This window comes from Electrona antarctica (assembly GCF_951216825.1).
Source record: "Electrona antarctica genome assembly, chromosome: 15".
NCBI classification, from domain to species: Eukaryota; Metazoa; Chordata; class Actinopteri; order Myctophiformes; family Myctophidae; genus Electrona; species Electrona antarctica.
The window spans coordinates 13,351,763-13,379,262 of NC_136796.1; the positions used below are offsets into that span (position 1 = coordinate 13,351,763).

The following is a 27,500-nucleotide window of genomic DNA, read 5'->3' on the forward strand; positions in this document are numbered from 1 at the left end:
CTGCTATATTGGCATAATATACTAGGAAAGCATTTTGTGGAAAAAGGTGAACATTATTTTGGCAAAAATAGCAGTGACACATGTCACGTTAGAAGTCATTGTGAGCTTGCAGATCATATAGAGTATAGACCCCTGCCCTGAGGTACCACAGTCAAAGTATATATAGGGTTTAAGTTGCTTATATTTCACCCATACTGACACTGTGCATAACAATGGTACTCAATTAGTTGTTGTCTCTGATGTCCTGAGACAATGCGTGTCATGTTCTCTATTCATCCACGCTCCCCCACATCATATTTACAATGTACAATTACTGCATCACGTTGTGTCTAATTTTCTCTGTTCTTGTCCTCTCTCCCTTATCCCTCCCTCCCTTCTTCCATTCCTCCCTCCCTTTTCTCACCCGCCTTCCTTTGACCCTCGACCCCCCCAGTGGGAGGAGATCAGCGGTGTGGATGAGAAGTACAAGCCCATCCGGACGTACCAGGTGTGCAACGTGATGGAGCCCACCCAGCAGAACAACTGGCTGCAGACGGGTTGGGTGGCGCGGCGCGGCGGCCAGCGCATCTTCGTGGAGCTGCAGTTCACGCTGCGCGACTGCAACAGCATCCCCGGCGTGGCGGGCACCTGCAAGGAGACCTTCAACCTGCTGTACGTGGAGACGGACCGCGACCTGGGCGGCGTCACGCGGGAGGACCGCTACACCAAGATCGACACCATCGCCGCCGACGAGAGTTTCACGCAGGGCGACCTCGGCGAGCGCAAGATGAAGCTCAACACGGAGGTGCGCGAGATCGGCCACCTCAACCGCAAGGGCTTCCACCTGGCCTTCCAGGACGTGGGCGCCTGCGTGGCCCTGGTGGCCGTGCGCGTGTACTACAAGCGCTGCCTCGCCACGGTGCAGAACCTGGCCGTGTTCCCCGACACGGTGGCCGAGGCGGCCTTTGCCACGCTGGTGGAGGTGCGCGGCACCTGCGTCAACAACTCGGAGGTGGACACCGACAGCCCTCCCAGGATGCACTGCAGCGCCGAGGGCGAGTGGCTGGTGCCCATCGGGAAGTGCAGCTGCAGCGCTGGATTTGAGGAGGGACACAGCAGCTGTGAAGGTAAGAGATTGATGGATCAATGGACAGAACTGGCATAATATATATTTAAAAAAGGTTAGCAACTGCTGTGGAAGTACTGTTGGAGGGAGGTTGTGGAAAGGTCTAGATGGCAGAATGGAGGTAAGGGTGGAGGACTGGAAACGTTTCAGAGTAGCTGTGTAGGTATAGGAGAAGAGGGAGGTTTGGGGATTGATTTGATTTATTTTGGACTCAAGGCAGGCGTTCATTTTAAATGTATCCCTAACTTTTGCGTATGTGCGCCCCGAGGAGGATGGCGCACGGAAGCAGAACTTTTTGTTTTCCACTGTGGTCCTTGAGACGGGAGGAGCATAAGGATGCAGCGAAGGCAGGAAGGAAAAAAGGAAGAGGCACAAACATCTGGTAGATAAATATAGCGACATAGATGGAGAAGAAAGGGCAGGTAGACGGAGAGACAGATGCCGGAGGGAAGGTTGAGGAACCAGGACGCAGGATGCTACGTAGGCCGGGAAGAGTGTGAAGATGCAGAGAACATAAAGGGTGGGAGGGATAACGGAGTGACGGCGGGGAGAGACGGGAACAGATGGGAAGTCAACTGAGATGAACTGCAATGGAAATCGCTGCTGTCGTCGCTGGCAGGAACCTTAGATCTCCATATATTTTTTATGTCTTTTCATAAATGAATGCCCTACTACTTCATCGTACACGAAGATTGTGCAAAAGTAATACAAGTATTAAAGTTAAAAAAAGCTCACAACACCTCACCATACGGCGCACTGTGAGCTTGTATATCTGCTATCATAGATACTTTTGAAAAACTTTGAAAGTGAAAGCGACTATGTTGTCTGTGGGTTTGATGAATATTTAACCAAATATTAACAAGAGCTTCTGTTGCTTTTTACCCCTATTTTTTCTAACCGTATTGATTATTGAATGTACAAGGTTTCTGCCCGTCAGCAAACAAAGGCAGTGAGACACGTTGGGACAAAAGAGTCAATCAAACTGTCTGTGACACGGCTCCGTCTTTGTCACTTCGCCGGCGCTTTTGTCAGTCATTGAAAGGCGCCGAATATGAAGGTTTTTTCTGCAAATGCCATTTCTTTGTTCTGCGTTTGGTATTATCACATGTGGCACCATGTGAGCGGGTTGCATGCCAGCCTCCTCTAGTCTGAGCAGCTTGAGTTGACTCTCTCTGTGGGCCTCGTGGCCGTGAGAGCAGTGGTGGAAAGTAACTAAGTACATTTACTTAAGTACTGTACTTAAGTACAATTTTTACGTATTTGTACTTTACTTGGGTATTTTCAATTTCCAATACTTTTACTTCTACTCCACTACATTTCAGAGGCAAATATTGTACTTTTACTCCATTACATTTATTTTAGTTACTTTGTAGATTTTGATATTACAAAACATGCATGAACCATATACATTTCGACCATTTGAAAATAGCCAATCTACAAGCTCACAACGTGTGCGAGGCGTTGTGAGCTTGTAGATCTGGTATTTTCGAAGATTATTATACAAAAAAAAAATGGGACATTCTGCACAATGAGTACTTCTTCTGTTGGTATTTAAGTACATTTTGATGCCAACACTTTCGTACTTTTACTCAAGTACATTTTGAATTCCGGACTTTTACTTTTTACGGAGTATTTCTATATTGCAGAATTGTACTTTTTCCACCACTGCTGAGTAGCCTGAATTGCTCTTTCTGTGTGCCTCGTGTCAGACAGACAGACAGAGAGAGAGAGAGAGAGAGAGAGAGAGACGAGAGAGACACAGAGAGAGAGAGAGAGACGAGAGAGACTGAGTAGGGCTAATGTCCCCTGTTGGCTGTTCCCTCCATTGTGTTGTAATTCCAATGCCTTGTGACTCACAGCTCACATTGTTGGTGGTGGGCCTGGATGAACCACACAGAACATGGTTATTGCTCATGAACACTGCTGGGCAATTTGCCTTTTTTTTTGCTATTTATAAAGTATACTTTCATATTTGTTCTTTGTTTGGCTTGACTACTGTAACCCTATATACACAGGGGTTGTTCCTTTAACTGGCTGGCAGGCTGAGCGTGCTGGCGAGGAGTATTATGGGATTATTTTCTTGTTTTTGTGTGTTTACACTTTCAGTTCTGGTATGGAGGGAAGCGGTCGCTCTAAAACAGAGGAAGTCATAGATATGTTTGGTTGTTACTACGAGTAGTTGATACAGAAGTAGAACCCTGTCTGATCACGTTTGTTTTGTTTAATTTTTTTTTTTTTAATTTAATCACCAGTTCTACAGCACGGACTCCTTCTTCCTTTTAGCATAGAAGAAAGGATTACCCCGGAGAGGTGGTTGTGCTTCATGTTGACAGTTATAGTTTATGTTGTTGATGAAACCAAATGTAAAAATCCTATCCCAGGCCTGGGCCATGCGGCTCAGTGGTCCAGGCACCTTGGCTGGTAATCCAGCCTGGCAGTGTGCCGCGGGTTCGACTCCCGATCCCGACGGCCTTTACTGCATGTCTTCCCCCCCATCTCTCTCCCCATTTCCTGTCAGCCTACTGTCTGTCCCTCCATAAAATATACAAAATAAAGGCAAAAGCCACAAAAAATCCTATCCCAGTTGGGGGTCCGTGGCCCTAATGCATATCAAACTGAGTCACTGCTCTGTGCGTACAGATAACTTGCGGGTATGATGTCACGCGCATACCCTCTATAGGGCATCTTGTGCTGCTGCTGCAGTAGTGCCTCGCCATGTGCGTAGTGTATTGGTATGCAGTAAAACAGACTGTATTCTGTGGTGTAATGCTGGCAGGGGGACATCATCGGGTGGGGGTGGGGAGGGTGTAGCATGCTGACTTCACTGTTTCTGGCTTCCTGCTGGTAAATTATTGTAATGGATTGTCGTCATTGCAAATGAGCATCTGTGTTAAAAATTCAGACTATTTGTGTGTGTGTGTGTGTGTGTGTGTGTGTGTGTGTGTGTGTGTGTGTGTGTGTGTGTGTGTGTGTGTGTGTGTGTGTGTGTGTGTGTGTGTGTGTGTGTGTGTGTGTGTGTGTGTGTGTGTGTGTGTGTGTGTGTGTGTGTGTGCCAATTATGTAGACCTGTGTGTAGGTGCTGGCTGAGAATGGCTCACATTGTGATTCATTTCACACACACCACGCACGTGTGCGCATACACTGTGATGCATCAACTGCCTGTATGTCATTCCAAAGCACTTAGGGGATAGCTCGTTTTGTTTCACTCAGTCTTAGACGAGCTAGACGAGGACTCACACCGAGCAGTGACTTGTTGGCACTTGAGTCACTCCAAACGAGTGCTCCCTTCACGTCAGACAAATGGAACTGTTTTGTATTGTGTGTGGTTGTGTATATAGCTTTGGAATCGCATGCACACATATCAACCTGCGTCTGTAAGAAAATGTAAATAAAAAAAACGAAGGAGGGGCTTCAAGAGAAGGGGTTGGGCGCAGATGAAGATAAAAAAGATAGTTCATCAGAGTTTAATCTAAGTTGACACTTTATTGACCATGTGTTATGCCGCTGTGGTTGCACAACGACGCTGTGATCTTTACTCAACTCATTGACGGATAGAAACAGGTGGATGAGGGTGGGTTTCTGTAATTGAATTGCCACTGGGAATGGAGACGGGGTGGACAAAGAGACGCTTACAGGATAAGGACACAGCAACACACAAAGAGAGCGACTAGGCGCCTACTGTGAGCTGCATGGCGGGCTATATGAAGAAGAACATAGCAATATAATATTAGCAGGGCAGAGGGAGATGGAGGGCAGAGAAAGCCATAGCTTAAGATGCATACTGAGCAGCAGAGATGAGTGGATGCATGGCATGCACTCATGGGATCAGGAACGGAATGACAAAGGGTGCATGGTACTCTCCAATCGAGAAAATGAACGAGAAAAAGACAGAAGCATATAAACAAAGAAAGACATGGACTGGAGACAATACAATATATTTTCATGTTGTGAAACGCAGACAGACAGAACTTCTAACATGGCTCAGGCAGTATCGGAGAGAGAGAGAGAGAGAGAGAGAGGAGGCGGCGACGGCAGACAGACAGGGGACACTGTGCTGTCCAACAGTGATAACAATGAAGAAACGAGGCCCCCGGCAGGCTGAGCTGATCAGATGGCTTGCTCCGTCTCACCAGACCACCCCACAGTCACCGCCTCACCGACTCTGCTAGCCCCCCCTCCCCTCCAGCGGCTCCATCCTCTGTTCAGCCATAATGGCATGAATATGCAGGCCCTGACCACGATGGCTCCCATCGCACCACAGCTATTGATCAGAGTTTCAGACGTAATGCTCCACTAAACTGAAGAATTAGGCCTGGGACTTCTCACTGACAACCCGCGCACGTGCGCAGACCTAGCATTCACTGTACTAGTAAAGTGCACAAACAGTCATTCACACGCATGGGTCCACTTGCGGCCGTGCGTGTAGACTGTGCAGTACACACACACACACACACACACACACACACACACACACACACACACACACACACACACACATGCCCAGGAGGAAGCCAACCATAGATTTTCTCACTTTACAGTGAGCTCAGTGACTATGACTATGATCTACGTTCCTCTGCATTCAACCTTTACTACTACTGGTCCCATTAAAACCAAGTTATTGGCAGATTGCAGCCATCTGACTGAAGTACTGTTGGTATCAATTCAATTAAACATTAGCACAGAATGGCCACACAAATCAAGCACTGCGATGGGAAATTCACCGTAGATAACACTGATGGGTACACTTTGAAGTGACTTCTAAGTGCCTTCTGTAATGATGTCTTTACACAGTATGTGAGGCAGTTGAGAGGTCGTGGCACGCCAACAAAGCTGTACAGTATAACTAAAACCTTATGTAAGTGAGTGTATTCAGAGCATAGCCCTTGTCACATCATGTTGGCAAGATTATGTTAATAGAGCTGCTGTTGTACGCTGTGATGGGCTAATTTTCAGATTATGAAGAGAACAGTAGTAGTACCAGCCGTGGGCACTTGCCGTTTTGCCAAGACTTCAGCGCTGTTGATTTCAGCACATGGTTACATTCAAACAAAGACAACGGGAACAAAGTCAATTAATTCAGTCAATGAGGGGGACAAGGTAGAGAATAAGTGGTGTGGTGTTATATGAGCTGTACAATATGTACATCGTAGCTAAACTTCACTGAGGCCATCTGTCTTAGCCCTGGTGTGTGTGTGTGTGTGTGTGTGTGTGTGTGTGTGTGTGTGTGTGTGTGTGTGTGTGTGTGTGTGTGTGTGTGTGTGTGTGTGTGTGTGTGTGTGTGTGTGTGTGTGTGTGTGTGTGTGTGTGTGTGTGTGTGTGTGTGTCATGCTCGCTCAGTACAGTATGTGTGTGTGTGTGCACGCGCGCGCTCAGTACAGTATGTGTGTGTGCACGCGCACGCTCAGTACAGTATGTATATTTTTGTATCTTTGTCCTTTCCTTTACTCACTTGTCTAGCACGTGTGTGAGTAGAATTGTAGACACGCACACACACACACACACACACACACACCCCTCTGTATGAAATGCTGCCAGCGAGACACTAAAGGAGTGATTAATTATATAATGATTCAGAAAAACTGCACTTTATAACATATGCATCTCGTGCATGATTAGAACGTGTGTGTCGTATCCCTTCCTCTTCTAATTAAGTCAGCCTGCTCGTTCTATAATAATCACCACCAAAGTGTGGTGCGTGCCTCCAGCAGATTCTCTTGCTATCTCTGCTGTTTGCTGCTCTGGAACGCAGCCTCTAGGATGTCCTTCACGTCTTTGCTTCATTTCAAACCCACCGCACCACCCAACAAGATCCTCCATCCTTCTCGCCACTCTCATCCGCCTTCATCCTTTGCTCACCTCCATATTAATGAGGGGCGTGTGTGTGTGTGTGTGTGTGTGTGTGTGTGTGTGTGTGTGTGTGTGTGTGTGTGTGTGTGTGTGTGTGTGTGTGTGTGTGTGTGTGTGTGTGTGTGTGTGTGTGTGTGTGTGTGTGTGTGTGTGTGTGTGTGTGTGTGTGTGTGTGTGTGTGTGTGTGTGATGATTAGATTGGCTGAACACTTCACGTGGGTGTGATTTTTTTCTTCTTGGCTATTGTCTATCTGTATTTCTCCTTTGATTTTCTTTACCTGTGTCCCTGCAGCCCTTCTTCTTGTTAACACAATACTGCCCAGCCCTCCAGGCCAGAGGGTGGCGCCAGTGCCAGCAAAATCTGCAAAATAAGCCTATAGAAGACGGGTCACTTCCGCCCGCGCCGGAAGTGATGTGGTGTTGTTTCTGTAGGGTAAAGATCATAGATCATAGAGTAAAGATAGAGACTGAACCGGAGCGATAGCCCCACCCCCCCGCTATTCATTTCAGTGGACGTTGCTCAGTGGCGTTTTGAAGCAATTAATAGGCTATAAACATGGCATGTTATGCAATTCTGAGCATAAATACGACTAATATAATAACCAGGTGCACTGCGGATTATCATGTATGCTGTTTCTACAATGAGAGGCCTATAGATGCTAGCCGCGAAGCTAACCGAGGCAAAATAATCACACCTGTGTGAAGTGAGGGGCGCTAATATATTAAAGTCTAACTCATGTTTATTATGTGATGCAATGGTGATGTAAAACAAACGGTGACAAAACAAACATTACATTCTCTTTATTGTTAATGGTATTTAATGATTGTGTTAGGGACAAGATGACGTACATTTTCCCTTGTCAATGGCGTTTTTAAAACAAACATTGAACTAAAAACAAACATTAAACCTGTATATAGGAGGAGCCCTCAAAAATAGGTAAATTAATATTTTACATTTTTTAATCAAATCTCGTGTTTCTTGTAGACGGCCCAGGTGACCTTAATACCTTTCCACGGGAGATTTCGAGGAAAGCACGGATTGGGTTAAGCTTCACTGTACTCAGTGAGAATTTAACTCTGAGGGTGTAAATGGTCCATTTGGTACCAATTGTACACCCTGACATACAGTACATCCTTTCAAGTCTCAGAGGTTGTTTTTTTAACTTCTCTTCTTCGGTATTCTTCTCTCTCTCCTTCATTTCCTGTACTCCCCGAAAAGTGTGCACTTGATTTCCACACCAACTACTCTCAGCAGTGCATCTCATTATGCTGATTCTCTCTCTCTCTCTCTCTCTCTCTCTCTCTCTCTCTCTCTCTCTCTCTCTTCCCCCCCCACTGTTTTCCATCTCTCTTTGTTTCCCTCTCGTTTCTCCTGTGTCTCTCCAGCCCCTCCTCTGCTTGCCCCCCTGCGGTGACCATGTGGCAGGGTGAGGTGGGCTGGGGTGAGTGAGGTTAACAGGCTGAGATGCTGGGAGATTAATCTGCCATGCATGTGCACATGCATGGGCATATGTGTACAGTAGTGTGTGTGCTTTTCTGTGCCTGGAGGTTTGGCACTGCTGTTCTGTGGTTCTGTTTCTCTCGCCTGCTGCCATCCCTCTGTCCTTGTCTCTCCTCTTTATGTATTAGGATCATTTACAGTGAGTCTGTTGTCGAGGATTTCTGAATGCGGCTGTTATTATTTAGAGAACTATGTGCAGTTAGTGTGTAGTTATTTAGGAAATTGTATTCTTGGAATGACCTGTAACTTGACCTAAAGTTTTGTTGTTGTCAATACCGATGGATGCAAAAATGACGTCAAATGAGCATTGACGTCAAGGATGTGTCTAGTTACTAGACGCATCCTTGACGTCAATGCTCATTTGACGTCATATGATTAACCGGTGACCGACCAGCTGGACTTTGAGCCAGATGGGATTTTTCCATTGCATTTTGCAGTCCTGACGTCACTCGTTCATCCCCTGGGTCGCGGAAGTTTTTCTCTATGGAGGATAACATTGAGCCATCTTAAAAATAGTGTCATATAAGCATTGCGGTGAAAAAAGCATTTTGGACCACAGTTGATTCATATCCATATGATTCAAACTGCTCATTTGTTTTTATGGGAACACAGTTCTCATTTGACGCAATATAAAAAAATCACACCCGTGTGATGTGAGGGGCGCTCTTATCATCTTACAACATGATGATGTAAAACAAACTGTGTCAAAACAAACATTACATTCTTGTTATTGTTAATGGGATTTAATGTTTGTGTTAGGGACAAAACAAACATTAATTTCTCAAACATTGAACTAAAAACAAACATTAAACCTGTATATAGGAGGGGCTAGCGCCCCTCAAAAACAGACCTGTGTGAAGTGAGGGGTGCTCTTATCATCATACATCATCTCATTTTGGCCAATCGCAATTTCCATTCTCACTTTTGTCTTCAATGATTGTGTTTACAGTACCCACACCCTCACAGCTGGGCATAGGAGGGGCTAGCACCCCTCACACAGAGGATGTGTAAATGATGTCAGACTTTGGTGCTCTACTGCATTTCATTGTAAATGTAAGCATGTCTCCTTTATTGAAAATAATAATCACACATGTGAAATCTGAGGATAATGCACAGTGAAGTATTCAGGGATAATGCACAGTGAAGTATTCAGGGATAATGGACAGTGAAGTATTCAGGGATGATGGACAGTTAGGTATTCAGGGATAATGGACAGTGAAGTATTCAGGGATAATGCACAGTGAAGTATTCAGGGATAATGCACAGTGAAGTATTCAGGGATAATGCACAGTGAAGTATTCAGGGATAATGGACAGTGAAGTATTCAGGGATAATGCACAGTGAAGTATTCAGGGATAATGCACAGTGAAGTATTCAGGGATAATGCACAGTGAAGTATTCAGGGATAATGGATAGTGAAGTATTCAGGGATAATGGACAGTGAAGTATTCAGGGATAATGCACAGTGAAGTATTCAGGGATAATGGACAGTGAAGTATTCAGGGATAATGCACAGTGAAGTATTCAGGGATAATGGACAGTGAAGTATTCAGGGATAATGCACAGTGAAGTATTCAGGGATAATGGACAGTGAAGTATTCAGGGATAATGCACAGTGAAGTATTCAGGGATAATGCACAGTGAAGTATTCAGGGATAATGCACAGTGAAGTATTCAGGGATAATGCACAGTGAAGTATTCAGGGATAATGGACAGTGAAGTATCCAGGGATAATGCACAGTGAAGTATTCAGGGATAATGGACAGTGAAGTATCCAGGGATAATGCACAGTGAAGTATTTAGGGATAATGGACAGTGAAGTATTTAGGGATAATGGACAGTGAAGTATTCAGGGAGGGATAATGCACAGTGAAGTATTCAGGGATAATGGACAGTGAAGTATCCAGGGATAATGGACAGTGAAGTATTCAGGGATAATGGACAGTGAAGTATTCAGGGATAATGGACAGTGAAGTATTCAGGGATAATGCACAGTGAAGTATTCAGGGATAATGCACAGTGAAGTATTCAGGGATAATGGACAGTGAAGTATTCAGGGCTAATGGACAGTGAAGTATTCAGGGATAATGGACAGTGAAGTATTTAGGGATAATGGACAGTGAAGTATTTAGGGATAATGGACAGTGAAGTATTCAGGGATAATGGACAGTGAAGTATTCAGGGCTAATGCACAGTGAAGTATTCAGGGATAATGGACAGTGAAGTATTTAGGGATAATGGACAGTGAAGTATCCAGGGATAATGGACAGTGACGTATTCAGGGATAATGGACAGTGAAGTATTCATTAATGCAGTGGTTTTCCAAACTTTTTCATGTCAAGGACCCCCAAATTGACAATAATTAGCCCGCAGACCCCCATGTGAAGAGATATGCCAGGGACCCCCATGAGAGAAGATTTTTACGGCCCTAGCAGTGATTCTCAACCCGTTTCAAGGACCTCCAGTTTGACGACATGTATTAGTCTACGGACCCCCATTTAATGGCATTTCTATCATTTCTATCTCCGTTCCATTTGTACACTTTCAGAGTTACAGACACATAGGGGTCCATTTGGTTCCACACTATAATTTAGCTGGGTACCCCCTGGAACTTCCTCAAGGACCCTATAGGGGTCCCTGTACCCCACTTTGGGAATCGCTGCATTAATATACAGTGAGGTATTCATTAAGTCAGGGATACACTGAGGTGTCGTTATTGGGAAATAAACCCTGACAGTTCAAAGCAGCCTGCTTCACTCTCACTGTACATAATATGGCTGCTTGTTGGAAAGATTATTCATTTGACATGACATATTGACGTGAAAATTATTGTAGCGGTATCTTTATCATATAATTTCTAACACTTTGCACCAACATAATTACCGCAGAATTAAGTGATAGACCAATCCGAATTGAACATTTAACAAAGTCTGTCTGTCTGTCCCTCTCTCTCTCTCTTTCTGTCTATTTATCTTTCTCTATTTATCTCTATTTATATTTCTCTCTCTCTCTCTCCTTTTATGTATCTTTCAGAGATTAAAATAGGGTGCATTTTTCATCCCAAAACGCAGTTTTTTTTTTAAGGGACGCAATAAAACAACGACATCTGCATCCACGGGATGCACTACCGTACTACTGTACTGTTTTTTATTCTAGTTTATTTTTCTAGCTTTAGTTATAATAATCATTTCTTCTTCTGGTTTCTACATGAATATAACCATATAAAATGAAATGGGAGTTAAATGCTGCAATTTGTAAAAATGGCAAAATATGACTCCTATTGGGAGTTGAAGTGGGACTCATAAAATGTCCCTGGGACTCATCTAAAAGACCATCCCTGCATCCCGGGACTCATTACATTGGAAACCTATATTTATCACTGATATTTCTCTATTTATCTCTCTCTCTGTCCGTGACCTTTGAGTTGCCCCTACTCTCACTCTGCCTATCCAGGCTTCTGAATCCCTGCCCTCCCCCCCCCAGCCCATCACACCCTCCACCTCCCCACTCTCTCTTCACCACCTCTCCCTCCCTGGCACTGTGCCATCCCTGCCCATCTGCTCCTATATTCTTCCTCCCTCTCTCTCTCTCTCTCTCCTTCTGCTCGGCACTCCCTCCATCTTTACCCCTCATCATACTCTTCAGCTCTGTCACCCTTGAATGTTTGTCATCTATCTCCGCTTCTCTGTCCCCCCCCCCCCCCACCCCCATTCTCTCTTATTCTAGCGTTAATTTTAAATAATTCACAGTCTCTCCTGGGAGAAAAACAAATCTGTTCTTTTGAGCCCAGCATCTGATGTGTTTATTTAGCCAGCCAACCAGCCGATGCCAATGGCGTGCACGTGCTCGCCCACACATGGCCGTGCATGGATGCGCAATTACACACACAAAGAGAGCGAGAGGCACACACACACACACACACACACACACACACACACACACACACACACACACACACACACACACACACACACACACACACACACACACACACACACACACACGCACACCAATTAAAACAGTGTTACTACTGTATATTAATGTGAATTGTGACACAGTGTTAAATCAACCACTTGTTATGCTATTTGTATCTAGAAATCAACCCATGGGGGTCCATATTTTGACTCCTCACTTGAATGAACACTAAGGGTGCAACGGTTTACAGTTTATAACCGAACCGTACGATACGCCCTGCATGGTCCAATAATACGCCCAACAAAATCTCCCAACTCTCTTCCTCTCCATATCAGACTGGTAACCTCAGTTGATGACTTTAAGAGGCGGCTAAAAACCCATTACTATGACCTCGCCTTTAACTGATTCTGTTTCCTTCATGATTCCTTATCTTAAATTTACTTTTAATATTCAACGAATTCTACTGACCAGATTTGAAGCTATTACTTTTGTTTTTACCCTTGTTCAATTTTTTGCATTTATGTGAATTTTCTTTTTATTGTATGTAAAGCACTTTGAACTACACTTGTGTCTGAAAGGTGCTCTATAAATAAAGATTATTATTATTATTATTATCTCCATGATTGTAGGTAGGAACTCTTCCTGTAATCATTATTAGCATTAATATCCTTAAAACCTTATGCAGAGATTAAATGCCAGTCTTTAATTGTAAACTTTTTTCTCTGCGACACAATCTCCCCTTGGCCCCCTCCCTTCTCTTCCCTGCTGCACGTGTGTGACTGCATAGGGTGCATTTTTCCCTCGAGTATAAATCGGCAACATAAGGTATTTATTTTCCTTGAAAATAATTAAAAGGCACACAATACTGTATTTGCTAATAAGTAAAACAAACTTAGAAAAATGTGTTTACTGTTCCGAAACCGAACCAAAACCGTGAGCCAGAAACCCAGAACTTAACTGAACCATTGCACCCCTAATGAACACTCCAGATCTGACTGTGTTCCCTCGACGAAGGAGAGAGGAGGGAGCACGGGACGACGGGGGCAAGAAAAAAAGAAAGAAAAGAAAAGGAATTTAAAGGCCATGAAGGAAAAGAACTGGGGTGCAAAGAGGAAGAAAGGGGGCGCGAGGTGTCACAGAAAGAGTTGTCAAGAGAAGTGGAATTATCCCGCTGCTTTTTACTCAGGATAAGAGCGTCGGCTGCATGCATAAAATATCAACACGAAATAAGATGATTTCCATTACACACAATGTTGGGGGGCGGGGGGGAAGAGAGAGAGGGGGGGGGGGGGGAGAGAGAGAGGGGGGGGGGAAGAGAGAGAGAGAGAGAGAGAGAGAAATGGATAAGTATATGAGAGAGGAGGAAGTAACTTAAGGTGAAGAGAAGAGCGATGGATTGATGAGACGGTAGATGGGGGGGGGGGGGGGGGGTGACGAATGAGACAGATGCGGGAAGAGAGAAGTAACTGTAGGGGAGAGATGAAGGGTGGGGGAGAGGCGAGGGGGGGAGGAGATAAGTAACAGTAACTGTAGGGGAGAGATGAAGGGTGGGGGAGAGGCGAGGGGGGGGAGGAGATAAGTAACAGTAACTGTAGGGGAGAGATGAAGGGTGGGGGAGAGGCGAGGGGGGGGGAGGAGATAAGTAACAGTAACTGTAGGGGAGAGATGAAGGGTGGGGGAGAGGCGAGGGGGGGAGGAGATAAGTAACAGTAACTGTAGGGGAGAGATGAAGGGTGGGGGAGAGGCGAGGGGGGGGAGGAGATAAGTAACAGTAACTGTAGGGGAGAGATGAAGGGTGGGGGAGAGGCGAGGGGGGGGAGGAGATAAGTAACAGTAACTGTAGGGGAGAGATGAAGGGTGGGGGAGAGGCGAGGGGGGGAGGAGATAAGTAACAGTAACTGTAGGGGAGAGATGAAGGGTGGGGGAGAGGCGAGGGGGGGAGGAGATAAGTAACAGTAACTGTAGGGGAGAGATGAAGGGTGGGGGAGAGGCGAGGGGGGGGAGGAGATAAGTAACAGTAACTGTAGGGGAGAGATGAAGGGTGGGGGAGAGGCGAGGGGGGGGAGGAGATAAGTAACAGTAACTGTAGGGGAGAGATGAAGGGTGGGGGAGAGACGAGGGGGGAGGAGATAAGTAACAGTAACTGTAGGGGAGAGATGAAGGGTGGGGAAGAGGCGAAGGGGGGGGAGGAGATAAGTAACAGTAACTGTTAAGTAACAGAACTTGAGTAACCTCTAGGGAGGAGATGTAGAGAAACATGTTAAACATGAAACGACAGAGACCTCTGCTCTCCTCCCAATCTCACCTCTGGCCATCTTATACTGCATTCAATCTCACCGCAGGATTTGCATCATTTAAACACAGCCGAACACAAAGTTCAATGTACAAAGATCAAAGCTGTAAAAGGTGGCTTGGTGAATTTCGTCACACTGTTCCAGTTCACTCAACGTGACACTCCTTCTTAATTTATACGCCGTGTGACCGTGTCACGATGTCCCGCAACAAAATAAGCCGATCTACAAGCTCACAATGCATTGATTTGTGAGCTTGCAGATTGTCTCTTTTTGGTGTGGGACACTGGCGTAGGCCCAAGTATAAATCTGGCTTTCCTCATTCTGCTTTACAGCCACTCTGCCTAACTTAAATGTCCTTCATCAGTACTGTAGGCAGCAGGCCATTCTGTCCCCCCACCATGCAAACTATCATTTCCCTTCATCACTTGGTTCAGTGGTACATGCCATTCTGTCTCCCCACCATGCAGATCTAGGTGGCCGGCTATACTATATAGAGATAGTTCTCAACCTTTTTAAAGTCAAGGAAACCAGTCCTCCAACTCATTTGCTGCTAAGGAAGACATTGGGCGAGTTTTATTAAAAGTCACAGATTACCTAAAACAACATTGGACAAGTTATTAAGTTTATAATCCATCCAGCATAAATTAGGTGATTCAAAAGCTTTATTTTTTTTAAATAAAGTTAGACTAAAAACACAAACCAAATACACAACATAGGTTTAATATGATGCAATAAATAAACAATATATCTCTGCATCGCCGGTTCTTGGCGTCTCCGTCGCCTGGCAATGATTTGCTTCCATCATTGAATACTTTCCCTCTGTCTTTAGCAACGATCTTTAGCTGGGTTTTTCTCTGAATTGAAGCTCAGATTGAGGTGATCACTCAGACCATTGATGTTTTAGGAGCTCAATAAAAAATCCCTGCGACCTTGCGGTACTATATTGGCGCCGGTTCACCAAAACGGTTCACCACCAGAGAAGCGACTAGTTAAGTCCCCAATGTATGCTGTAAAATCATCACTGTTGTTGAAACTCAGAGACTATACAAATGGAACCGAATGGACCCATAAGAGTTTATTTGGTTCAAGTTGAAGTCTTAGAGTTAGAGACATGTAACTCATCAAGGACCACTGGGGGACTCTCTGCCCCCCATGTTAAGAAGCACTGCTCTATCGTTACATCTCTCAGCTTGAAAGAAAAAGTGTTGGGACTCTGGGATGACACAATGGCCCCACAGAGACTGTAGTGTTTAATGCCACCTACTGTCAAATCTTGGCCTTCATTGAGTTGCCGTAACTGAGTGGGTAGAGAGGCCGTCTGGGAATAGGAACGTCGTCGGTTCGACCCCAGCTCGCCCAGTCAATGTGTTCCCTGATTAAGACACTTAACTGTGCTAATGTGCAAATTGCAAATTACCACGACGACAACTAAAGGGCACACAATGATTATGATTTCTTGTAAACCTTCTCTCACTCCCTCTCTCCTTTCTCCACCCCCACTCCCCCTCTGTCTCTCCTCAGGCTCTTTGTTGTGGTGTAAACGGTTTAATGAATAAAACAATCCTAATAATCCTTGTAATCCTCCACGAAAATAAATGAAGGAAATTACTGTAGGATGTGAAAGAATGTTTTATCGTAACTAGTAGTACAATAGAAGTTAACAAATAAAGGTGTGTGTGCGGTAAAACTGTGGTTTTGTCCTCAAGTAGAACTGTGTGTAATAAAAATGAACAGGTGCAGAAAATAAATGCCTGTGTATAATTTTTTGCACGACATATAAGTCATTTAAAGGCCATGTAGCTCATTAAAAAGTGAGAAAGAACATAATATATATCTTGAGACAGAGCCAAGGATTTGTAGTTCATTAAAAAGTTAAAAAGAACAACTTAAATCGAAGTAGGCGGTTATGAAAAAGTTATTTTAAGTTTTTAACAGAAAGGTGAATAACAGAAAGGTGTTCTTCTGTCTCATTTAAAGTGAAACACTGTTGTTTTTTTAATTAAAAGAGCCAACACTGTGGGTCTGAGATCCACATGGAGGCCATACGGTTATTATCTCGGTTATTATGAAACGTCCTCCCCTCAGTATCTTGTCTATGTCGCCCATGCAGCTCGCCCTATGTGTAGCCAAGCCTATACACAATGTTTGTGCATTGGCCAATCTCGCTCTACTGAGTGCTGTCTCTGTTTGATCGGTTGTTAATGTGTTAGCTGCGGCTCCTCCTATACATAACAATATAATTTAATGCAAAGTAGGTACTGTGCAAACAATCTATTAAATATATTGTTTGCCCAGTACCTACTTTGCATAAAGACCACTCTCACCTCAACTTCCACTCCTCAGACATCATCTTGTACTGGCTGCTGTCCCACACATGCACGTCAGCTGATGCAGCAGGTTCTAGTTTGTATATGTTTTGTAAATGTTTAGTGACAGACACTGCAGGTTTTATTGAAGGTCTCATCACTTGTTGTGTTGCTTCAATATTGCAAACCATTTAGACCTGAGGCCGATTCTACAAATGCCTTCTATGCTCGTTCGTGGCACGCTGTGGTATGGTATGTCTGCTGTTTTTGAATAGCCAACGCAAAAAAATTAAAATGACACGGATAGTTCCCTGCCTCGCTCATGCCATTCGTGAAAGTCTAACAGAATGAAGAAAATGCCAGCACTCTATATATCCTTTTTCACGTGATTTTATTTACCTCTGACGAGCAGACAACGTTAAACATGTCACGTTAGTGAAAGTCTATCATAATTTGGGAGCACAGTTGAATTAAGCTGCATCTCATATTTATTGTGTGCATGTTCGGTTACACATACTGTACCTATAGCAAGTCTGCTGTATAGCCGATCTAAGGTCTTCTGAAGGAAATGGTAAATGGTGCATTTATATAGCGCCTTTATCCAAGGCGCTTTACAAGTTTACATAGATTGTGCATTACATTCACCCATTCATACACCGATTGCGGCGGAAGCCATGCAAGGTACCAACCAGCACATCGGGAGCAATTTGGGGTTCAGTGTCTTGCCCAAGGACACTTCGACATGTAGACAGGAGGAGCCGGGATTCGAACCGCCGACCCATGGATCATTGGACGACCTGCTCTACCTCTTGAGCCACAGCCGCCCCAGGAAGGAACATACTGTACAATAAAGCAACAGGGAGTCTATAATGTAGGCTGGCCCGAACCCGTTGAGAGTTTTATAAACAAGTAGAAGTGAATAAAGAAGGAGAAGTAATATGTTTTTAATAAGTATGTAAATTCAGAGTTTGACACCCACGAACCACAGAGGATGAGATTTAAAATCCCCCACAGGGTCCTCCGTCTCTTGTCAAATGCATATTGGCTAGCCTTGGTTTGTTTGTAACGATGATAAGATGGAGGTGATGTAAATAGCTGCAAATGAACCCTGGGGGAGTATTTTGCCTGTGATGGAAGCTGTTGGCTTGCAAGAGGATTGCTTAGATGGCAATAAAATGAGCGTGACACTGTCTCAAAGTGGTTTAAGCATGTGCAATGAGATAGCCTGTAATTGTTTCCCTATGTGTGTGGCTGTTTGTGTGTCTTTCTGAATGTGTACTGTAGTCTTTTGTCTTTGTTTTTGTGTACACTACACTGACTGCAGCACACTTTAAAAACTTTAAAAGAGTGTATACTTTAGGAACAAAGGGAGTCTACCAACGCACCTCACGCCTGGAACGGCTGGTCGGGTGCATCACAGGAACAAGGACACATGTTGCAAAAGGAGGAGAGGACACTGGAGCAGCACAGACATTTTAAGCCTTTTTATTAGGTGCTAGTATAGAAAACGACGTTTCGACCTAATTGCGGTCTTCATCAAAGTCATAAAGGTGGCAGCATTTAGGGAAGTCTTTAAATACAGTGTAGGTGAGGGCTTTCAATGAGCCAATGACAAATGGCCATGTTACATGTAATAACCAGCAGTCTATACAGATATGAGTATGGCTATGGGAAAAACGTTTTAACAGTAAATTAAAGTAAAACAGTGAATCAACCATATAAAAGCCATGAAAAAATTACAATATTTTTATAGGAACATCAGTGAACATAGGCTACACAAACGCAGTGTATACTTTAACTTTGACTCTCTCAAAGTATTTTTGAGAGTGTAAAACACTCCAGTTAAATGGAGCAGTTCAACCTTTTAATTTTATCATTGTGAAAAAAGGATGATTGTTTCGCCATTAGCCCTCTGCCATTTTTGCCCAAGTCCCAGAGCTGCAGTGGAGCGAGATCGTTTTTCTTTGCCCTGTTTCGCTCTGGTTCTTCGTTCATGTATCTGATTGTTCAGGGAAAGAAGCTTTTTTGCGGTCCGTTTCCAGTGGCTTTGAGACTGTGAAAACGTTTTCCATGCGGCAGCATCTCAAACAGTCTGCGGTTGGGATGGCTTGAGTCCTTCATAATTCCACGAGCTTTGTTGACACAGCGATAGTCGTACAGGGCTTTGATGGGGGAGATCACATCCGCTGATGCGTTCGGCTGCTTGCGCAACCCTCTGCATTGCTTTGCGGTTGAGGTAGGTGCAGCTGCCCCACCAGGCAGTGAAGCAGCCAGTCAGGATGCTCTCTGTGGTGCCTCTGTAGGCTATTAGGACTTTGCGGCCCATGCCAGCTTTCTTGAGTCTTCTCAGGAAGTAGAGGCGTCGTTGTGCTTTCTTCACAGTCTACAGCTACAGTACCTTTTAACCCTTTAATATCCTCATGCAGACTTGTGGTCCCCACAAAGATAGTAGAACATACAGTATTGTACATACATACATACATACATACATACATACATACATACATACATACATACATACATACGCTTGGCCTTTACCAGGTATGCCATCTGGTGGCTAATGAACCAAATACAAATCTCAGAAGTTGGATCCACTTTTAGGCCAGTTAAGTGCAATAGAGCATGGTTTTGCCTTTTTTTTACACCTTACCCATTTTAACCACATACATACATACATACATACAGTACATGCAAACAGAACAATGTTTCACACGCAGAACTGCCATAATTTTCACTGGGTTCAGTTGTTGTATAGCATAATGATGGACTTCTCTTCCCTTTTTTTCCTCGTTCATATTCTGTTAACGATACCTGTTCAAACAAAATGGAAGTTCACCATGAATACTGTAGTAGGTCTACTTCCATGTGTTGACATTGTGTTGTGCCTGTTCTATTCAAATCACCCCCCCCCCCCCACACACACACACACATAGTTGATTTTCTTTTCACATCACCAATCTCCACGTGCACAGGATAGAAATGAATAATCTTCTGTTTGAAACTCATCCAGTTCAACATTTTCAGACTTGCGATCTTGTGACCTTCAGTTGTCGTTAATTTGAAAATGAGCTCAGATTCCAACGAGCAAGAGAGACATTAATCTATTCCCTAGTGTTCTTTTTCACCGATGTACTTGACGTGTGTGCTCGCATAATGTTAGCCTGACTCATACTTTGTCAAACATTGTCTACAAGCTCACAACATAATATCGACTATTTTCGGTGTGTGACTCTGCTGTACGTACGGCGGATTATAAATGAAGCAATTATGCACAAGTCACTTTCCCTTTGTTTGTGTGCGTTTGTCCGGCTGTCTCTTTATTCACTGCTATGCTGTGGGGGCTGCAGTGGGCACATGGTGCCCGGCCCCCCGGCTGTCTGATGTGCCAGCATGTGCCTAACGTCCTTCTGCCAGCCTCATTTGCCCCCCCCTCCCCACCCCAATGAAAATGGATGACATTTCCAGGGACACCTGCGACTCGGCGGGGCAAACGGCCCCTGTGACACGCACGCACGCATGCATACATAAACATGCATATGCAGATTGCACACACACGTGCGCACGCAGACACACAAAAGCTTGCACTGTTACTCCCACTTCACACAGACTCATGTGTGCAATTTGTCTATAACTCACTCCATCTGCTTCTGTCCCTTCTAACAAAGCCCCCCTCCACACACACACACACACACACACACACACACACACACACACACACACACACACACACACACACACACAGGCATACAAAGATAGCTGTAATGTATAATCATGTTCATAATCATATTGTCCCAAAAGGACCTGCAGCTGTCCCCATGTTCTCCCTGGGGGCACTCGCACATCTCACACATGCACGCACGCGTGCCACTAATCCGAAACACATGACTTACACATACATACATTTTCTCTCTCACTCTCGCTCTCCCTCTGTGGTTCTTTGTGGAGTGCAGATGTGCTGTCACAGAGTGATGGCAGACAGCAGACAGGGTGATTGGTGCCCTGAGGGGAGTGTCATGGGTGACATATCCGCTGTGCTGTGGCATAGACATCTCCCACAGAGACTATACAGGTACATAGGTTCACCTGCATGGAGAGAGAGAGACTGATGTTAAAGGAACACTGAGGAGTTTGCATTGTGCGATGTTCAACTGGACCATTTGCCTCCATTTGAACACTCTTGACCAGGCCTGGAATTTTGTCATTTTAGGGGCAAGGCCACTTTGGTGTTGTCCATTTTTAGGGCACAAATGCCAAATGCCTGCAGGGCATCAAATACAACAAGATTTTAGTCCATTGAAAGAATTAATTGAATTTAAGGTTTAAAGATGTGTAGCACTGTGTTGCATGGGTTCCTCTCAGTCACATGGAAGGACAGACACTGGATGCAGGTTAACTAATGTATTGGCTCCTCCACACAGACACTTGGTTAGACATAACATAAATACTCCTAGTGCAAAATAAAGTCAGCCCAGCCGTGCTGGGAACATTGCCGGCATGCCACGCGGATGTCAGTTCAGTTGGTTTTCTCTTGCACTCTCAGTTCTCCGTGTCTTCAGTCTGTGTGGCCATGGGCAGCGCCGGCGCCCAACACCTGCCATTCAATACACCCTGGCACTCCCATGAGCCCAAATCACACCCCACTAATAAATAAACTGTGGTATTTACAATCTGATCCATGCTCAGCCCTGCATCAATCAAAGTCTATGGGATTGTTATAACGATGGGGACTCAGGGGAGTTAAGAGTTCAGAATCTGCAACAAAAGACACTGGTGTCTACATGACAAGAAAGAGACGGTACTGGTGTGGTGTCTACATTTTGACAAGAAAGAGACATGGGGGAAAGTGGTACAGTCAGCTGGGGTATTAAGGCTACTGTGGCCTCAGGGCATGCCATTCTTTTGAATGCCAAACTGAGGGGAAACGCTGCATGGCTGTGGCCTTCGTGTCAGTGTGCCCTCCATAGGGAAGGTGGTTTTAGCGATCACCTTGGGGCCTCTGTCTGTCTGGGGCATTATGTGCTAGCGGATCTACAGACATGTGCTAGCGGATCTACAGACATGTGCTAGCGGATTCAAATGAAAATCAACCGATAATCACCAGTAGGTTAATTATCACTCGAATGCCAGCAGGCTCGCCTGGAGCCGACTGGCTGCGATTAGGAAATGAGGAGACGTCCGACTTCGTCACGTTACTATTACCAACCCTAAATCTAACCACAATCTCAGTCTTAACCGGCCACGTAAGTGCCCTAACCTCATATCGGTCTTAACCGGCCACGTAAGTCCCCTAACCTCATATCAGTCTTAACCGGCCACGTAAGTCAGTAATTTCACTTCCGTGTTTCCTAGCCAGTAGGCAGGCTCCAGGCGATCCTGCTGGCTCGATTGCATTTGTGTGATAAGTAACCTATTGTTGATTATCGGTTGATAACATTGAAAACGGGTGCATGTGCACAGATAACGTGCATACGTGCATATTTGGTGTTCTCCAAAAACACAATGTAAATCTATTGTTGAATTAGGGCTGGAACAGTGCCAGTAAAGCAGTGGAGATCCGTTGTGGGTCGTTGGCTGTGTGTATACAGATTGAAAAGGCAAACACGTGTGCAAACGCACGTTCATGCATAAGCTAGCGTGATGCAGGCAACATCTGGCAAAGTTTACCATGCTTTGATGCACAGAGTTCACACATGCCTAGTAGAGTACAGTACATGGAAGACATGGACCCATTTTGATATGTATCTCGACACAAACTGTGTGCTCCTTCCTGTTGTGTGTGAGAGAGAGGGAGAGAGAGAGGGAGAGAGAGAGAGAGAGAGTGAGAGAGAGAGAGAGCTTTAGTAGAATTAGAGAAATCCTCACAGAAGAAATTGTTTTGACCGATCTGCGGGGTTGGGCTTCCATTTAGAGGTCATGTACATGGGGGTTGGGGTTAGTTGCACTCCAATGTTGTCGGAAATGCATCGGAAATGGCTGATCTACGCGTTTATAAAGCTCGTAGTAAAAATATTGCCCAAAAACCTTAAGTTGGCATTCATAAAATAAGTGCGTGTGCGCGTGTGCATGCGTGCACGTTGTGCACGCCGTGAGCAGTGGACCGTCGCTGTAGTCGGACGGTACACAGAATAACAGCGCACAGACAGACTCAACAGACAGCACTCAAAAACCACACAACCCTGGAGTAAACGGGAATACATGAATGCACATATTGATTCATCCCTTGCCCACTGTGTTTGCGGTTTGTATTTTAGTATTTGTATTTGTTTTAGAGTGTTTGGTGAACAAACGCATAAACACAACGCATGTGTTTGTCATCACTCCAACGGAGGGAGGGAGGGAGGGAGGGAGGGATGAAAGGCAGGAGGGGATCGATAGAGAGACGGATGGATGGATGGGGACGGCCCTGAGGAATGGAGAGATTTAGGAAGATGGAGGGATGGATGGAGGGATGGAGGCGGAGAGGAATAAAAGGCTCCCCACTTGGAGGGAAGGTCACAGTCAGTGGGGAGGGTTGGTCGCACGCTGTCACTCACGCTGGGTCAGTGACACCACACACACAACCACACACACACAAGCTTGTATCCGTTCAGCTGGTGATTTTTCTAATTAAATGGGTCCCTGGTCCAACAGCCCGCTTTATATTATCCAAGTTGCATCTGTAGCATACTTTGCAACAATGGCACGCGCATAGTCGTGCATTGCACGCTAACCCCAACGCACACGCGGGTACACGTCACGGGCTCTCAGGTTTCCGCTTTGTTCTGAAGGTTTTATTTGGCAGTGCCGCCATAAATATTTATTGTCCCTCCTACACTTCAGTGAATTCACCTTCACTTAATTTACTGTCCACACACACGCACACAGACACATACACACACACACACACACACACACACACACACACACACACACACACACACACACACACACACACACACACACACACACGTGCCTATACACATTACACACACATCATTTACCATTATGACAGACACATGTATGCTTCTACACCTCCGATGTCACACTCCTTTTCTCGCTGACTTATTTTTATTTCTCCTCGTGTCTTTTCCCTTCCTGTGTCATTATTCTCATTTGGCAGTCACTTGGCATCGGGATAAATCTGGGCCCAGTTTATGAGGCGACCGACATTCACCAGATACAGTTGCGAACTATTAGACCGACAGGCGAAGCCCTTAAAAAGGAAAGACAGATGAGCTAAAGTGGACAGACGGACAGACACACAAGTGGACAGACACTTGGGTGCAGAATCTGCAGATAGACAGAAAGACAGGCAGGTGTATTAGGACATTATGAAGGAATAGATGTCAACTGAGAAAAATCTGTTTAGAATAAACAAAGGGCCTCAACGTGCATTAAGACAAAGTGCAGAAGAAACGAAAAAGGCTACTGCAAACAAAAATGCATTCAGCATTGATTTAAAAGAACTAAAAGATCTAGTAGACCTGTCGTTTTCTGGGATTTTGTTATGCGTATGCACTTAACTTAATCGATTTACAGTTTTTCATGATTGTTAACACACGTTTTTCACAACCTAACGGCATTCTTAAAACTGCACACACAAAACTGAAAACCTCACACACAAAATGCTAAACCCTGACTCCTTTTCCATGATGACTCTTTGCCATCAAATCTCTTAACTGTTCCCAAAAAATGGAACTCGTGTTTTCATTTGGTACACACAGCCATATTTTCAAATGACACACACATACCATTCATTGAGTACACACAACTAAGCATTGGCTACACACTACCAAGCATTTACAGCACAATGAAGTGGAAAATTGAAAACATAATCATAGAAATGGAACACACATGAATGACTCTGGAGAATGAGCCATTTCTCCTTTTTGTAAAATGACTGTGTACAGTAGTCAAACATAAAACAGCACACAAATATGCAGCCGAAAAAATGTTTTATTTATTTATTTGTACTGTAAACCAGCCTGCTAAAAGCTGGCTCTGTGGGTTCCGTTCATATACCTTCTACCTCCAAGCTGAAAATAACTCCTAGGGCTAGAGCTTGTAGGTCAGCTATTTTGGAAAAATCGAAGAACGACTGACATAGAAACATAGCTTTTTCAGAAAACTGTCAGGATGTAGAAGACATTTTTAGAATCTCAGGTCTAAGATCTCAGATCTCAGGTCAAAATGGGTTAAGTATAGTATGCAGCTTATAAGACCTACCAGCTATCTGCTAAAAAGGAACGTCAGTTGGACAAATGGACTGTGAGAGTGTGAGTGACTAAGGACCCATGGCTGAGAAGCATGTATATGTTACATACTTACCCCCCTCTTAGACCCCTGGGAATCCCCAGACCACACTTTGAGAACTACTTATACATAATTACCTACAGCATCAACCAATTTCAACCTCATTATAGGCAAAGTGATTCCAAAAGGTTTGAAAATGGTGCAAAAGGCAGGTTTAAGTGGTTACACGCCCGACAGTACAGTCTTGGGGAGCGAATAAAGGTGACGTCTCCTGTTCTTGCCGATGGAACAGCAACCGCACTGCACACAAGCACCGCAACCTGCTGCTTTGTATGCAGCAAGAAGTGACTGTCAGTCACGTCCACACTGATGGACAGGCTAGCTGCTAAAGCTGTGCACTTTTAAGTGCTGCTAAAGGTGTCGGAAAGGCTCCCCTGGGCTCTTGTTATGCCCTCCTCCCTCCCTCCCTCCCTCCCCCATGCACCACTATGCCTCAGGGAAGAAGCTGACCCGGGGATGGATGTGCCCATGGGGATATACTGAACCACTGCCATAACAGGAGGCTAATGCAGGCTGAGTTATCATCCTAGTGCAATAAAGGCAGTCATCGCTTTAGGGCGATATTGTATTCATATCTGCCGTTCCGATCTCCGGTTCAGCCTGAAAGCTTGAAATAACACCTAATTTTCAGGAATTGTCACTAAACTAAGTGCCATTTAGGTTAAGTAATGTTAACCAGCATTACAATGGATTTTAAAGATGTCTCGAGGGTGTCATTCTTTTTTCAGTGAGTGATCTAATAAGGGACCATAAAGAGGCATATCTCTTCATAATGTGTATAAAGCTAAAGCGTGTGCCTTTGTTAGCCAAAGAGTCTGATGAGATTGAGAGTGAGAGTAAGGGCACACTGGGCTCTACTTCTCCTCGTTAAATTGCCTGTCGATGACCACTGCCACGGGGAGTAGACTCTCCCATGTGTTTGTTTGTTAGAGGTCTGCCTATGCTTGTCTGTCGGTCTGCGTCTGTCCCTCCATGCCCGCCTGCTGGCTGGCAGCTTGTCGGTCTGTGTGGGATGTGTTGTCCTCTCCATCAGGGGACGTATAAAGGTGCAGGGCAGGGATCCCCTCAGGCTGCCAGAGGGGACACTGCTAACTAACTGTTCCCTAGCCTGTCATCATCGGGCTGTCGCCTGGAGGGGACAGTCAACCTTGACGGCACGTCTTACTTACCTAACGGGGGAAGACACACACGTCATGGACAGTTCGCTCTTCATCACTGTGGCAACATGTCCATGTTTCAGTCTGTATTCTCCGTTACATGCTGTAGCAGATGGTGGAATACCATGGCACGGTGCAGTTATAAATCGTGTGTGTGTGTGTGTGTGTGTGTGTGTGTGTGTGTGTGTGTGTGTGTGTGTGTGTGTGTGTGTGTGTGTGTGTGTGTGTGTGTGTGTGTGTGTGTGTGTGTGTGTGTGTGTGTGTGTGTGTGTGTGTGTGTGTGTGTGTGTGTGTGTGTGTGTGTGTGTGTGTGTGTGTGTGTGTGTGTGTGTCTGAGTGAAGAGCTATAGAGTATATAGATCTTTACAGTAATGGTCAAAGGAGTTGGTGACCACGACTACTCTGTTTTAAATTCATTGGTGTGTGTATAGTCTGTCTGTATACACAAATCCATGGAGGGGTGCCCTGGGCGCAGCCATAGCTGAGGTGTACCATTAAGCGCAGCTTGACACCTCAGTGGCGATTGCCTACACCGGCCTACTAAGGCACCGCTCCATGGATTGGTCTATACATGAATGTCTTGGTGTATACTCTATGTGCGTGACAGGCCTGCCTTAGTGTCCACTCCATCTGTGCGTTTTCCACTACGGTTCCCCAGGGGCCCTTACACACTCTCTGATGTGCCATCAGAGAGCCACGCCTATAAACACCAGCATCAATAACACACACACACACACACACACACACACACACACACACACACACACACACACACACACACACACACACTGCTGGCTGACTGTTGTTTATACGGCTGTAAAATTCAATTAGGCTGCAGGGGAGCGGGCCGGTCTGCATTACTGCCTGCCAGGGTGACATTTCATTTGCAATGAATCATGGGCCTTTTCGGAGGAGCAGCTAGCTCAACCGCACTTATGCTCTCTCTCTCTCCTTGTCTCTTTTTACCCTCTCTCTCTCTTTCTCTCCCTCTCTCTCTCTCTCTCTCTCTCTGCTCTTGCACTTACTTTTTTTGACTTCTCACTTCCTGCCCGTTTCTCTCTCACGGTGGCCCCGCCAACACTC

At 45.0% G+C, this 27,500-nt stretch overlaps 1 protein-coding gene across 1 annotated transcript in view; it reads left to right on the forward strand.

The window, feature by feature from the left end:
* epha10 (EPH receptor A10) overlaps positions 1-27,500 on the forward strand; it is a 208,741-nt gene that overhangs the window by 51,775 nt on the left and 129,466 nt on the right. Inside the window, exon 3 of the mRNA XM_079522689.1 lies at positions 434-1,106. Within this exon, the coding sequence (XP_079378815.1) occupies positions 434-1,106 (673 nt within the window). The remainder of the gene's footprint in view (positions 1-433; positions 1,107-27,500) is intronic.